The sequence below is a fragment of the Trachurus japonicus genome, chromosome 17 (assembly GCF_045865225.1).
Source record: "Trachurus japonicus isolate A0001 chromosome 17, Traja_1.0".
NCBI lineage: Eukaryota > Metazoa > Chordata > Actinopteri > Carangiformes > Carangidae > Trachurus > Trachurus japonicus.
In genome coordinates, this window is record NC_140923.1 from 23142251 (window position 1) to 23158823 (window position 16573).

Here is a 16573-nt window from a genome sequence, read left to right on the forward strand (position 1 = left end):
TTCCACTTCGGGAACTTTCACCAACTTTCCACCAGAAGAACCAGGGTCAAATTAAAGTTCCAGAGAGATCATCTGACCCTGAGAAAATCCTTGCTCGACACATGCAGTTACAGCAGTGTTATACCACACCCAGTGCTTTCCAAAAAACCTGTGACTGCAGTTTTTGATTAACAATAAAACAAATATAGCAGCCCCAGAGATTAGAACTAGATAAAACTAATAAAGAAAAGGTTTTTCAATACGATTCCTCAATGTGCTATGGACAGTATGAGTCAAAGGACCAAAATGCAGTTTTGTTTGTGGCAGAAAACTCAAGATCAAAGCATCTGGATAGGGCAGTGGTGTTTATCTACGACCCAGTGGGACCACAAGAGGCCCTGAAGCAAAAATGTGGTATGAGGGAGATTCTTGGAGGTAGATTCTTGAAGGTATGGATGACATGCCTCAGTGGTATAATGAATGAATGACTTGTATTATTGTGTCATGCATACTTCTGTATGACCAGCTCGCATTGGGCTTATAAGACACCAAGAAAACAAACCGGGTCCAGAGCACATCATCAACACATCAAAGAAATAAGAAAACAGAGGTTCAAAACCATTATCCAAAAAAAGAAAAGGAAAACAATGCCATGGTTCAAGGGAAATCATCAGAAATTAATTAAACTAATGTTCCTGTCTTCTTTTCCAGGCTTTAGAAATAAAACTAGCAGTCTTAAATACACTGAAATTAAACAACCACTCCAGCTGCTGCTCATCAGAGCACCAAAATATCTCTCTCAAATCATCATACTTTGTACAATATAAAAGGAAATGGGACTCACTTTCTACATCAACCTTGCTGTTGTTATTAGCTTTTATTTGTATCTTTACTTCTATTTTGCCCTTGAAATGGGGGTGAGGGCTGATGGGGTATGGTGGGGTGGGCGGGAGGGTTTTGGGAGATCATGTTTCTATGTCTAGGACCCCCTAGAAGACGAGATGATACATCTCAAGGGAGTTATCTTTCAGTAAATTTGAATTTAAACTTCATCTAACTCACACATTTAAAATATTCTGCTATCCTCTGGAAATTTTTAAAACGACCAACCTCGATGGCCAGAGGACATTTTCAACAATCCTGAACTCATGATCTTTTCTGAGTCACCCACAATTTAGGGAGTGAGTGATGAGTAAGTGATAAGTGCATGCAGTTTTTCCTGAAGGTTCTCAGCCACCCAGATCATTGAGGTAATATATTCCCAGGTAAATCTATTGTCAGGAGAAACCAAGGCACTCATCTGGAATCTGAGGATGAGTCACATGTTTGGCCTGGATCCTGAACTCTCTGATCCTGTGAGTGTTTTATAGACTTTGATCCAATGACACTCTCATGGGACTTTGTGGTGAGAGCTGGTTGCTTTCTTTGCTCTCATCTGTGGATTATGTAATCACTTGTCCGAGCCAACCGATGCGCTGGCTTCTATATTCTGTGTCCCTGCTCTCCCCACACAGTCCTGAGTGTTATTACCAGACCTGCTCTTCCTGGACTCTTGTGTTTTTGATACAGTCATACTCAAGTATACACCACCCACACTCCAACACAAACACGCACAACTTCTATACACAACGGAGCTGCACAACTAATAACTGAAGAGGCTTTTCTTTTTGAAGGCAAAAAAGCCCTACAAAAACATTCAATAAAAACTAGAATGGTACTTAGAAGAGTGCACTCCTCCACAAAGGCCGAGCAGTCTATCAGATCCACATCCAGAATCACAGATCTCAACCCCATAAAACTATATTATTTTTCATTTTTCATTAAGATTAAAACATCATTCCCTGTAAAAACTGACAGAAAGATGTTTTGTAAAGGGAAGTGATAAAGAAAACCCTTCAATCAAACTGTTTTCCTCCACTATTAGGAAATAGAAGACAACCCAGTTGGAGAAGATACCTGCTCGTGCAGAACAGCCAGAGAAACCTACAACATATTACACATGTTGTTCACTAAACTGTATAAAATCATTATATTTGGATATTTATTTTGCATATGGAAATTAAATAATGGATTGCATTAGTAAATGACACAGTAAGTCAACTATTATATAATTATAGCCTTGATTGGTTCTTTGATAACATGCAGTTGCTAAGCTAATATTTATAGGCCTGTTTGAACAAATTCTGTTTTCATAGCCCTAATAAACATAGTGTCCATGCTTATAATTTATCTGGTATCTGTTACACTGCCTATACAAAGTCTTCATACCCTTTTGTCAAATACCTTTTCTGAAAAAAAGGAACACTCACTCTTGTTTAAGCTATTAAAAACAAAAAACACCTGGATTATTCTGTTGCCATGTGGAAAAAAGATTTTATAGTCAGATGAGACTATGATTGAACTTTGTGGAGCGAACTCCAAGTCCCATGTTTGGCAAAAACCAAACCATCCATAACACACCCACAGTGAAGCATGGTGGTGACAGCATCATGTTGTGGGGATGTTTCTCTTCAGCAGAGACTGGGCTGTTGTTCAGGATTGAAGGGAAAATAGATGCTGCCAAGAACACCCTCTGCTAGACAGCTGAAGACGGGGAGGGCATTCACCTCCCAACACGACAATGATCCTAAACATACTGTAGCTACCGCAAGAAGAACAATGCAGTGGCTGAAGGATAGCAGGTGAATATCCTTGAGTGGCCAAGTCAGAGTCTTAACTTAAAGGGCAACTTCGTTTTTTTTCAACCTGGGCCCTGTTTTCATATGTTTTTCTGTATATGTGAGTGATGGATAATACTTTTATTGAGGTCGCTGCAGTATTGAGCCGGACAGGCAGCCTGCTGCTCAGCTAACGCTCTTCAACCGGGCAAGTGGCTCCCGTCAAAGTTCGCCCTATAAACGGGCATTTTTTTCAAGCTGACAGGCTCAGATAGTTACAATGAGTGTCTGACAACATACTAGAAAGGAGAAATGAACGCAATAGTCTCTACCTTTAGCTGGAGGTCGCTGTTTGCTGTGATCTGTGTCCAAATCTCACCACGCCAGAAATCACGTTCTGAAATCTCGCGATAACTTGCGGCAAAACACCGGTGGGGAATACCTCCTGACTGAGGTGAAGAGAGACGACTGGAGGATTTACAAATTGTAGCAACAAAATGTTGGGCTGCTCTTAGCGCAGCTTTCACAGAGCTTTCACAAGTTAGGGGTAACAGTTAGCTGTGCTACAAATGGATGCGAACACTCCTGTCGATGCACTGCGCCGTTGCCGTGCCGACCACAGGGTCTGCTGTGACCACTTTGACCGGGGATACTGCCAGTCAGAAGAAGAAGAGGCGTGCTGGCTAAAGGTAGAGACATACGTTCATTTCTCCTTTCTAGTATGTTGTCGGACACTCATTGTAACTATCTGAGCCTGTCAGTGTGAAAAAAATGCCCGTTTATAGGGCGAACTTTGACGGGAGCCACTTTCCCCGCGGAAGAGCGTTAGCTGGGCTGCAGGCTGCCTGCCCGGCTCAATACTGCAGCGACCTCAATAAAAGTATTATCCATCACTCACATATACAGAAAAACATATGAAAACAGGGCCCAGGTTGAAAAAAACCGAAGTTGCCCTTTAAATCTAATAGAAAATCTGTGGATAGACTTGAAGAGAGAAGTCTATCTCCACTCACCACATAATTTGACTGAACTTGAACAATTCTTAAAGGAAGAATTGGCAAATATTCCCCAATCTAGGTATGCAATGCTGGTGGAGACATGTCCAAAGAGACTGCTGTAATTAAAGCAAAGGAGGTCAGAGCTTTTTTTTCATTAGAAGAAGAAGAAAAATACTTCAGTCATTGTCCAGAAGCTTACATAACCTAAAATGATATGATATAAATGGCAAGTACAGCCTAACAAATGGCATTGTGCATTTTGATGGCAGCAGGAATGAAGGATTTCCTGAATGTTTCTGTTCTGCAGGTCAGGGAGATGAGCCTGCATTAGTTTAATGTTGTAAGGGTAAATTCGTAAAATAAATCTGGAAAAAGTTTTGATTTCAGCCTGTATGACAAATAACTGGTATGCTATTCCAATAGGCATTGTATATCTATAGCTAGCCTTTGACATGAGCAGTCTGGCAGTTTGTGGCCTGGGAGGGACTTAGTCGGTGCCTGTTTCATCAGGTTATCATTGTTTTGGGCGTATAGTATTTCATTATTAATGGCTGCTGCAGATATGTGGAAGGACAGTCTAAGATATATTCAAGTGTGTTCCAAAATACCCACCTAATTCCTAATCCAATTCAAGGTTTCACCCCGAGTTACTGCTCTGATATTTCTTTCTTTCTTTCTTTGGTTTTTTTATGCTTTGTTAGCTGCCATGCTGTAGCCAGATCCCATGCTGATAATACTCATCATTTCAGAAGCAGAGGGCACGTTGCCTGCATCCCAACAACACTACTGCCTTTGGTCTCACAACTGAAAAGCAAATTATACTTCAGCTCTGAAGCAAGCTAAAGTACCCACTGTGAAGCGGTGGCTCAGTGAAATGTGTGACACGTCGCACTTGGGATTAGGTAGAGACTCGAGAACAAACTATACAGTAGAAAGTTTGTTCCCCCTCTCCGGAAGAGGCTAGTGATTATCCCTCATGGTTCTTAAAGGAAAGGACAAGGCCGAGCGGCCAGGGAGGATAATGATGTTTTGATATTCTCTTCTTTTCCTTATGCTCTTTTAATCTTTTTATCCATTAGACAATCTGCCCACAAGCTTGTTCAGTTAAAATGCCCATGCGCCTGAAAACCCTCAAGAAAATTCTGATCATTATTTTGGGCATAGAACAAGAAGAAGAAGTAGAATACGCCACAGAGTTATCAACATGTGAGGTATCGGAATCCAAGGACAGAGGTAATGAGTTGCATTTTTATGAAAACGAGGAACAGGAACAAGGTAGTTAACATGAGCAGAGATGGCCACCATGAAAGCTACAGAAAGAGTTGAAAATCCAAGAAAACGAGAGAAACCTCTGAGTCACTGTTTGACTGAGAAGACATGTCTGGAAAGAGTGATGACAGCTGGTGTTAACGCCAGTTTTGTTGGCTGTTACAGCTTAAGTTTTGCCATAATTGTGTTCTGATAGTATCCTGGAGACACTCACATAGCACCAGACATCATTTTTATTCAACATGAAGCTAAGAATTCTGTACTTAAAAGACTATGACCTCTGGTTTAATAGTGGTGAAGACCCATGGTTTGCTCAGCTTTTGGCAGAGATGAAAAATACTGTACTCAACTAAAAATATTGGAAAATTTATGTAAAAAAGGAGGGAGCAGCTACAAATCCTATGCACTGTATGCAATGTAAAAAAAAAACAAAAAAACACTCCCTATTAAACAGTTGTATTTTTTTTTATTTTTCATTGCCCCTTGTTAAATTATTTGAGCACTGGGATTGTCTTTATTTTGTTGAGAACATATAAAAATCTACTGAATAAACAGCTTTAATAGCAAGTGACAAGTTTAAATAGTGTGGATATAGTAACAGAGCATCACAGAAAGGAAGATTTTCCTTTATGAAAGTAAGCAAAGCACGTCCCATGTTGGCAATGCCCAATGCAGTGATCGCTGGATTGATTCCCGACTGTGATTCCCGACTGTGATTCCCCCAGTTTCTCTCCCCACTTTCCTGTCTCTCTCCACTGTTCTGTCAATTAAAGAGGAACTATGCAGGATTTTTTTTAACCTAAACTATGCTACATGTTTTAGCTTAATTAAACAGCTTTGGAGTAATTGTGATGGTTAAATAAATGACTTGCAACTTGTTATAAGGAGAATGGAGGCTCTCTGCCCGAAAACCAACCTTGTAAGATCAGAGCCTCCGACCCGGTGTCCCAGCTCTCGTCTCTGTGGCACAGCGACACAAACGCGCCCCCTAACCCATAATTTCTTGTTTATGACAGATTAGACTATATTCACACATTCACATTGTGCATATACAGTATGATATACAGTATAACGTTATCCACCACTCCATGCACATGGCCGGGATGAGGGTTAGCAAAACAGCAGACAAGAGACTGGACTTGCATTGTTCCCCTTTAAAGGCAAAAAATGCCCCCCCCCAAAAAAAAAAAAATCTAAAAAAGGTCAAAAGCATTACTACAAATCAAGCGTAGCGTTAGTTCTGGCAGGCCATGACGTCAAGCTCTAAATCAGCACAGCGCAGCTGTCAACTCCGAGCAGATCAGCTGATGGCTCAGCTGACTCCCCGTGGCTGCTTCCTATTGGGGAATTGCATTCAGAGGGCGCTACTTAGAGTAAACTGCTCTAGTCCGACATCACCTCCCTTGCTGCTGCTTCCTCTGCCGGCTTTTTTGCAACCCACCTCCACCCCAGCTCCTCCTGTTATCTGCCATGAACCTCATCATTGTATCTTGTTAGTTGCTCTGCTCTGTCTGGGTTTTCTTTGCTGCTGCGCTCTCTGCTTATGCCGTTCATGATGGCTCATGAAGGGCAGGAAGGTGCTCTTCCAATAAAAGTTACTTGACTTTATATAATGGAGTCACTGGACCTGATTACTTCCTATGTCAGAGTCCTGGTAAGAAGATAGGACAGAGGAAAAATACAGAGTAGGGTGACCATGACTGAATACAACCCACAGGCCTTTGCTGCATGTTACCATCTCTCTCTTCCTGACTTTCATCTCTCTCTCTCTGTTTTTTTTAATTATATTTTTTGGGCTTTTTTTGCCTTTAATCAACAGGTCAGCGGAGAGAGACAGGAAATGGGGAGGCAGAGAGAGGGGGAATGACATGCAGCAAAGGGCCAGCTGCAGAGAGGACTGTAGCCTCTGCACAACCCACTGAGATAAATGGTGCCCCTCATATCTATCTCTTATTGTAGCAATGGGTACCCACAAAATGTCTATGAAAAGTACAGATTGTCCCTGCACAAGTTTACCAGCAGCTTTCTGTCCCTAAACTCATCACAGAACTTGACTGAGATTCTTCTGTCCCCTCTCAGACTGATCATATTTACATGAGGTCGTCTGAGGAGAAACTCTCGTCCTGTCATCTCCAAAATAAGAGCGCGAGTCTCCTTCGCTTTCAGATTTATCGTCTCCTTAAGTGGCTCATTTAACCAATTTCATTTCTGTCTGCACACAAACCCTCCCCACACACCCACCCCAGCTCTCTTAGTACAGATTTTTTCAACATTGATGTGGAGATAACAGTGTCTTGTGATGGTGCACCTGCAGTGCATCACACTGCAGTGAGATATCTGTTTAATCAAACATGAGGGCCAGTCCGTGGATTACCACGTGAGCTTTGTTTGTGCGCAGGGTTCTCTGAGGTGTGGCTGCAGCCAGGGGTTAGGTCGGGGTCAGCGCCGCCAGACACGCTCCATCTACAGCCGGGTAAGATAACAGATTCCCCCTGGAGACTGAGAGCCAGTCAGGCAGAACATAAATATAAACTACTGCAGCGTAAAGTAAAGGGTCAGCGGGCCCGGCTACTACACACCAGAGGTGAGAAAGCTCGGCAGCGTGGTGGATGGAGGCAGTGGCGGTGTGTGTGTGTGTGTGTGTTCAAGTGTGTACAAAGGAAATTCCTATATCTTCAGTGGAGCTTTTCTTCAGGGCAGTGACTTGAGCATATGTGCATTAATTTAAAATGAATATGTGTGTGCAGGCTTGGGGAGTAACGGACTACAGTACATGTAACGCCGTTATGTAATCAGGATACAAAATAAAAAGTAACTGTAATCTGTTACAAGTACAGAAAAAAACACGTAATCAGATTACCAGTATATGTGATAAAAACTGAGATTACTTGGCTGATTACTTAACATTTTTTAAATCAACCACAGGCTATAGAGCAGACGTATGCACAGAGCGCACACATAGCGACACTTTACGATGCAACACCTCAACAAACCAACACATGAAACAACCTCCTGTAACCTCCATCTGTGTGTAGATTTCCACACATGTTCCGTCTCCATAACTCCGACTCTCAGATCAAACCATCGGCCACTGCTCCGACTCTGGAGCCCAGAGCAGCTGGAGACCCCAGACCACAAGATCAGGGACCAGAACCATCTGGCGTGATAACAGCCGTGTATAAAGTGAGATTAAAATGTAAACAACAGGTCACTTTTTCCATGATTTTTTTTAACTTTCTGTTTGTGTTTTTGTAGAACAGATGTTTTCTATCATAAAAATGTTGTGGTTTTCCACCTCCACCAATATTTTTCCTACCTTCATGAGGTCCTTTCTATCCACAAGCTGTCAGGCTCCTGAATCAGAACATGCCATGAGCATCTCTCTATCTCTCTAACCCTTTTGCCCTTTGCACTTTATGCCCTTTGGTTTGCACTTGATGTGCTTTTTAAACTGAGATCTGCATTTTAAACTTGGATGTTTTTATACTGAGATCTGCATTTTAAACTTGGATGTTTTTATACTGAGATGCCTACTTGCTGCACTAATGAAATTATTTTCTAACCTTGTCTATATTTAGGGTCCGGGCAGCTAAGCTGCCGGGAACCTATTGTATTCCTAGGAATTCTTTCTTCTTCTTCTTCTTCTTCTTCTTCTTCTTCTTCTTCTTCTTCTTCTTCTTCTTCTTCTTCTTCTTCTTCTTCTTCTTCTTCTTCTTCCAAGGAAGTCATACTTCCCATGGGTGAAAACTCACCAAACTTCACAGAAACATCCAAACCCATGCCAGATTCACTCAACTCCAAGGACATGTGCCCCCCCCCCCTCACAATAAGCGTTTAAATTTAAAAACTTAAAAAATTCCTACCAAACCAACGGTAGATGCTAAAGTTTTGAAACTTCACCACAATGTAGCCTCAATACTGCTGAAACTTTTGTCCACTTAAACTCATTACAAATTATGAAGTCCATCACTCTGTTTTATTCAATAACTGTAAAACTTTTAAAATGTATCTCCTCCCACAATTTTTGCTCAATTGTCACCAAACTTGCTACAGAGCATCTCCAGACTGTCCTCCACAAAACTTGTTTCTCAGATTTTTGATTAAGCAAAAATTGAGCCTACAGTGCATGAAAACGTTTGACTGTAAACAGTACTGTAAACATATACCATCAAATTCTTGCTAAATACATTTTCAAACTTCCTGAAAAAAATGACAATATTTTGGAGTCGTGGTTGATGAAGTTTGGCAAATATCAGAATTTTAATTCAAAAACTGAATTTTTGAGAACATTTTGAATTCTGCTCTCATGGGAACAACTGCAGTCAATGTGAGAATGGAATTTTTAAACATCAGATTTTCTCTTATGAAGCAAAACACTTATCATTAAAAACAAATCACCAACATTTCCATGCTGTTAAGATGCAATTTATGTATTATCAGATTTTTGTTTAGATGACTGACTTTCTGACATTTTAACCATTTCATCACAACAGCTGCCCGGGCACTGACTCCCTGAGTCGATAAATGAAGCTACACAGCAAGTCTCACGACCAGCTAATTAGCTCAGTGAGTTAGGAGCTGGTTCTTGGTGTCAGAGGTTGTGAGTTCGAGACCCAGCAAGGGTGATGATGATGATGACAGATCAAAATCTCAGATGTCCTCAAGCTGTTTTGCTGTCTAGATGCAATTTATGTATTAACAGATTTTTGTTTAGATAACAGAATTTCTGACTTTTTGACCATTTTTGAAATCTGTGTTCACAACAGCTGCCCGGACACTGACACCCTGAGTCTATTTGAGAAGACACACACCATGTCTCACTTCCAGATAATTAGCTCACTGAGTTAAGCGCTGGTTTGTGATGCGAGGCGATGTGGGTTCAAGACCCAGCAAGGGTGATGATGATAATGACACATCAAAATGCCAGACGTCCTCATGGTGACATCACAGCAAGCCTCTAAATTAAAAAAAAACAAAACAAATAGCTTGGACCGGACCATGGACGAAAGCTCACAAAATTTTGGAGGAAGGAAATCATACTTCCCATGGGTGAAAACTCACCAAACCTTACGGAAATGTCCAACCCCATGCCAGATCCCATGTATTATCAGATTTTTGTTTAGATAACAGAATTTCTGACATTTTGACCATTTTCTAAATCTGCCTTGACAACAGCTGCCTGGGCATTGACTCCCTGAGTCGATAAATGAAGCTACACAGCAGGTCTCTCTACCAGTCAATTAGCTCAGCGAGTTAGGAGCTGGTTCTTGGTGTCAGAGATTGTGAGTTCGAGACCCAGCAAGGGTGATGATGATGACAGATCAAAATGTCAGTTGTCCTCAACACGAAACACAAGACAATTGTCCCAATGGTGGCATCCCAGCAAGCCTCTAAATTTAAAAATCCAAATAGCTTGGACTAGATCATGTGCGAAGGCTCCTAACATCTTAGAGTCACAGTAGATGTTTAACAAATACATATCATTATTGTACCTCAAAAACTGATTTTTCTTTTTACTGTAGTTTCAAATCTGCCTGCACGACAGTGAATGGCTTACTCAATTTGTAAAGCCACTGTTAAATTGCCACTTGTCAATTAGCTTGGTGCGATAGACAACGGTCTTTGGTTCCCGAGGTTGTGGGTTCAATTCCCAACTGATGCAAATTGGACATTATAAGGACAACTCTCTTGTCTTCCTATTCTCCTGTTTGTTGCTCAGAATTGCCTAAATTTGCCCAAAAGTAGCCCGGACCCGACCCATCGCTGCGTAGCAGCTATAATATTTACTTAAATTTTTTTTAACATGTTTTTACTCGAGGGAAAGCACAGTCTGGGGGGGGTAGTCAGGATTTCATTTCACTGCTTGTTGTAAGTGTACACTTTAACTATGCATGTGACAAATAAAGAATCTTGAATCTTGAATCCTGTAGCTTCAGGATCCTCCGACTGACCGGTGACTCATGGTTTGTGCCGCGGCTGTGACTAATGTTGATAAAGTGATGATTTACAATCGAGAGTTTATCCATTACCGGATGCTCGGTGCGTTTCCTGGTTCCTGAGTGACTTAATTTGCATGTTTGGTATTAAAATAATCCAAAAGTAACTAAAAGTAATCCGTTACATTACTTCAATTTTGTGATACTTACAGTAAGTTACTAATTACATTTTTTAACAGGTAACTTGCAATTGTACTCGAATACATTTTTAAAGTGACCCTCCCAACCCTGTGTGTGTGTTATCCAGTCTTACCTTTTAGGTGGATCTTATTTTCTGGGCTGTGCACCAACACAGAGCTAACTGAGTCCAAGCTGTCGTAGTTACTGCAGCCGAGGGGACCCGTCCTCGTCTCGGTTACCTGGAAAACAGAGGGAAGGCAGATCTAGTCGCTGCACATATACATTATATATGTCACACTTTATTTTTTTTTCTTTCTCCCACAGTGATTCCACAATAGCAGTGAATGCCCTTTGACTGCAGAGAAAAGTATGGCCATCCTTCTCTTCGGCTCCACACCTGCACAGACAGCCGCAGCTGCCTGCAGAGAGCTGGCAGCCTGACGGAGAGTCGTGTAGGAGGGAGAGATGAAGGAGTGCGAGGGAGAGAACAAGCGCAGGTGTTTGTAAAAGATTTCAACTTTGAAGCCACAAAAATCACAGGTAGAAGGAGAAGGTCACATTCAGCTGAGTGTCTGTTAGCAGGTAGAGCTTTAATAGACATCTGAAAATCTACCGCTCCTTAGGCGTGTTTAGATTTGTAGACGAATATTAAAGATGTTACCATAGGTGTGGGTTATTGCAACCTATGTCACCGTCGTGATTCTTTAATTTCTTTCCTTATCTTTGCAATATTACATCACCACACTACACTGCACTCAAACTACACATGCACATCTTGTGTATCCATTGCTGTATGTCCGTTATGTTGTTTGTCTTGTGTTTCACAATAAAAAAATTAAAAAAATTAAAAAAAATGAAAATGGCTGAGAGGTATTCATGTTTTGTAACATTAATTCTTTATGTTTGTAAAACAAAACTGTGTTTCCCACTCTTCATGAAAATAGTATTTAGTAGTTTTTAGCCTCTATCACACTGATAACTGAAACTATTACTTTCAGGTATTGTCCGTTAGTGATGTGCGATACCACTGATTTTCATTCCAAGCTGATACCAAATAAAACCAGTGGTGGTATTGCCAATACGAATACCAATACCAATACCAATACATATACATATACCAATACCAATACCGATACTGATACATTTTACAAAAGCTTCATGTATGAAGAGGAGGGAAACAAAAAAAAACCAGACAGTTTCAAACTATAGTTTTGCAATGACACTAAAACACAGACTACCTTTCTTTGGTTTAGTTTTAATTGCCAGTGGCAATAAAACACTGAAAAATAGACATGAAATGCAATGGTGTAACCATGGTAAGTGGGAAAGTGCATTTCCCACAATGCTATGGCATAAATATAGGACAATTTGCTAATTTATAGCGTAGTTTTGAATTCACATTTCTCTGAGGTAGTAGTGAATAAATCACAGCTTATCTTTCTTATTCTTTCATTAGAAACACTTTTTTTTCAAGAATAACATCCAACCTGTAATCCTCCTGCTCTCATAATGAGTTGAGACGCGTGTGTGCGGATTAATTTACACAACCATAGTTTGCCTCAGAGGTGGAAGCAGATGTAGTCCCTACCAAACGGCGGGGAATAGGTCCTGTAAATAGCAATGGACATGTTTGGTATTGGAAGTATCGATACTTGAGTATCGAAACGCACGTCACTATTGTCCGTCCTCTATTAAATATGAAAGGAGGCTGAAAATCACATGTCTGTTCTGATGATACAAGTCTGTGGTCCTTAAATGCGTGTTTCTCTTCTATAATACACATTCTACATCTCGGGGCAGAGATCCGTGGGAAACAGGTAACCTGGGATTTGACACAACACCGACAAGCACTGAAAGCCGGGTAGCATGTCGTTGTAGGAGAAGCAGGTCCGTGGAGCTGATTGGTCGATTCTTATCACATGAAAAATCTGGATATAAGGTGCAGGTTTGCCGTGCAACCAATCAAGTTTTCAAATGTATGTATGATTCATTAATCCTTTGATGAGCTACTGGGGAAAGGGGCAGCGAGCTACTGCGACATGTTGGAGGCACCATGTAAACAGTCGCACCAAGCTAGCATTGTATAATTGTTTACATATTAGCAGCTAACTTTGATGAAGAACTTGAACTTTTAACTTTCATTTATCATTACTCTGGTTGCTTAAAAATTCGTTTTAAAAAAGAAAACAGTTAAAGTCCCTGAAAAGTGACACTGGATTCGTTTTCTGAGTTAATCACATCCCAGACATATGTCCTATTAACCATCCTGCCAATTTTGGATGCTAGAAAAATTCGTTTAGTAGGTGAAATTAGGTTTTAAAATCATGACTAAATGAGGCAGTTCTCGCAGCTCTGGATGTCTGCTGCAGGCACAGAAGCCCCGCCCACTTGCTGAGCTTCGTCAAGTTTCAACTGTCAATCAAACGGCCTACCAGCCAACTCTGCTGATGCTGGGTCATTCCATGAAAACTGTTAAATTTGGGCTTTGGAAATTTGAGTTTTTTGATCTCAACGTTTTTTGTTTTTTTTTGTTTCATTGCAATGAAGAACATGTAACACTTGCAAAAAAACATATTTTTCAAGCTCAGACACCCTTTTCTGACGGACTTTTATCACATTAAAATCCCGAAATCAGAGTTTCTTTTTCCACCCCGTCACAGGACAAAGGTTAACAAATTGAACAGTAATTTTAGATTAAAATAAGACAAACAAAAAGTTATTCACTTCAGAAGTTGTCTTTTTGTTCAAAAACACCAATAGTTTGTTTAAATTATTTTTTTTTAATCTTTTTTTTTTGTTAAATCACACTGTGACGGGGTGGAAATATAGTGTGACGGAGTGGAATATTGTGACGGGGTGGAATGGACAAAATTTAAGAACATACTGATAACACAGAACAAAGTGTTTAATTTGATGCTGGGGGAGGGAAGTGTGAAAGTGTTAAATATTTTATACTAATTCAATATGAAGAACAGTGCCACTGATTCCACCCCGTCACTTTAGTGTGTGACGGGGTGGAATGTGATGGGGTGGAAAATCTAAAGCAATATGGCCGAAATCCTGGATGTGCTAAAAGCTAACACTGCAGTTAGCATGGAATTACATCGTAAAATTAAGGATTTATACAAATGTAATTTGAAATTTTGATTTAAAAATTGTTTTCCCCACTTTTTGTGTGTGACGGGGTGGATATGCTATGCTTAACGGAGAAGGTTTTGAAAGAAAAATTTACCAAAAATGTTCTAAAAGAAAAATCAGAACTCATCATTGTTTGCACTTCCCTCCTTCAAACTCTTGAATGATGTCACTCCCTGTTTCCTGTTTCCTTACAGGAAGTGTATTGCATTTTGGCGCAAAATTACATTGGTGTGACGGGGTGGAATATGAAATTGATGGACATGGAGAAATTATGCTATTTTAATAAAAAAATATGACATTTTAATGTAATTAACATATTTCCTATTAAGAAGAAAGTATTTCTAACTATAAGAACAAAAATGTTTGAGATTTATTTGATGTTTTTTAAGTTTTACATTACATGAATGAGAAAAATGGTCAGAGCGGACATGAGAAAATGACTGTAGTTTAACACAAAAAGTTATATATGTGCAAATTGTATATTTATTATTTACTTTTATTTTACCTCATGCTAGAAAGTAAACTTTAATTAATGGCTTCAGACACTGAAAGTATTACTGACAGTTTTATTATGCCTCCTATACCTCTTTGAATGTTGGGGACCCAAACTTAACAGTTTTCATGGAATGACTCTGCTACTGCTAACTGTCACATCGTACCCGAGCAGCTACGGGCTTGAGCTATACGCTTGAGCCTGAGCCTGAGTCCAGCTCTTATCTGAATGTCTCCGATACACACTGAGCAGTGAGGGAAATATGCTGGGCCCGCTGCCGTCAGCACACGAATCTCCGCTACCCTAATAGCGTTAGCTCGGCGGCTAATAGCCCGGCGCTAACCGTTAGCTCGGCGGCTAGCCCCGTTCGTCCCGTTCACCCCGAGCCACTGCAGCATCGGACCCACGGCTCACTGCCACAGCAACGGGAGCCTTGAAGGCTGCACTGCAACAACAATGAGGGCCGCCACCGCCAGCACAGGACGACGGGCCTAGCGCTAGCCGCCGAGCTAATGCTATCAGGGCAAGCAGAGATTCATCTGCTGACGGCAGCGGCCCTCAGTTTTGTTGCCGGTGTAGCCGTTGCTGTGTCGGTGAGCTGTGGGACGGATGCTGCAGAGGTTCACCTGGACTGTGGCTGTTTTGGCTTTTAGAGTTCTGCCACCGAGCGCCGGCTGGTCCCACTGTGGCTGTCTCATTAGTTTGTTTGAATTAAAAGTGGAGCTTCATGTTTCACATAAGAGCAGCGCTGCCTCTGGGATCAGTATAGACTATGTTCAAATAACACCACATATCAATAAATACATGTTTTACAATGACCTGATAAGTCTGCATTACATTTTATTAAGACAGAGACCAAGCTAGTGGACTGGTAGCTCCGGCGGCGCTGGTAGCTCCAGGGGTAGTGGCAGCAGACGCTCGTTGGCATTCTTGAAGTATTTATAATATTACTGTGCACATGGGAGGAGTTATGAAAGTAAGGACGCCAGTGCGTCACGGCGTCCCCCTCTGTAAGCCCGCCCTTAAAAACAAAGACCACTGAAGCAGAGTGAAACTGTGAAACCCTAACCTCTAAAATTAAGCACTGTACAGAAATGATTCTTTTTGCATGTTTTTATCAACACATTTCGAACACTTTTAATATATTTTGAAACAAAACTCCAATTTCACTTTCCAGGGACTTTAAAAGCTTCTCCTGCTGTGCTACCCAGATGTGGTGCTGAACAACAGAGAGAGAGAGAGAGAGAGAGTACACTTTATTACTGATCAAAGGCCATTTTTACTAATCCACTCCTGTGAAGAGATAATACTCCTGATGTTCTAATGTTTGCACATTAGTCAATTATTTTAGATGTATTGTGATGGACTGTCAGTGTTTCTGTCGCTCCACACTGTTGTTGTTGTCGTGGTGATGGGGATGGTGTGGACTCCATCTGCTTCCAGTTAGAATGAGTTTTAAAATGTTCAGTTTATCCTCATGAAAACAAAGGAGTCCTTCTCAGCTACTTGATATGCACACATCATTCTCATCAGCTTTAATTGTTATTTCTGCACATTTGTCTATGGAGTTATTTTTGTCTCATTAATATCTGTAAACGCACAGAAGGTGATCTACAAATGTTCCTTGGTTTGCACACGTGTTTTGCTATCCACAAATACAAATTTCTAATTTGTAACTTGTATTTTGGTTTTTACAAATAAATGTGTATTTGTAAATATATTGTATATTTGTAAAAGTATAATTTTCCATTTGTAAAAACAAAAAAGCCATTTGTAAAACCGAAAATTCTGTCTGTGAAGTGTGACTCTGCATTTGTGGATCACCAATCACACACACACGCATCTCTTTCCGCAATGACGTATTTCTGAGACAATCCTGCCGAGATCCACACAGAATCCACAAACTCACAGCTGCTGATTCAC

At 40.7% G+C, this 16573-nt stretch overlaps 1 protein-coding gene across 1 annotated transcript in view; it reads right to left on the bottom strand.

Annotated features, from left to right (window-relative positions):
* The window catches only part of brinp2 (bone morphogenetic protein/retinoic acid inducible neural-specific 2), a 311630-nt gene that overhangs the window by 94306 nt on the left and 200751 nt on the right, over window positions 1-16573 (bottom strand). The window contains exon 5 of the mRNA XM_085804094.1: window positions 11153-11258. Coding sequence (XP_085660220.1) covers window positions 11153-11258 — 106 coding nt within the window. The remainder of the gene's footprint in view (window positions 1-11152; window positions 11259-16573) is intronic.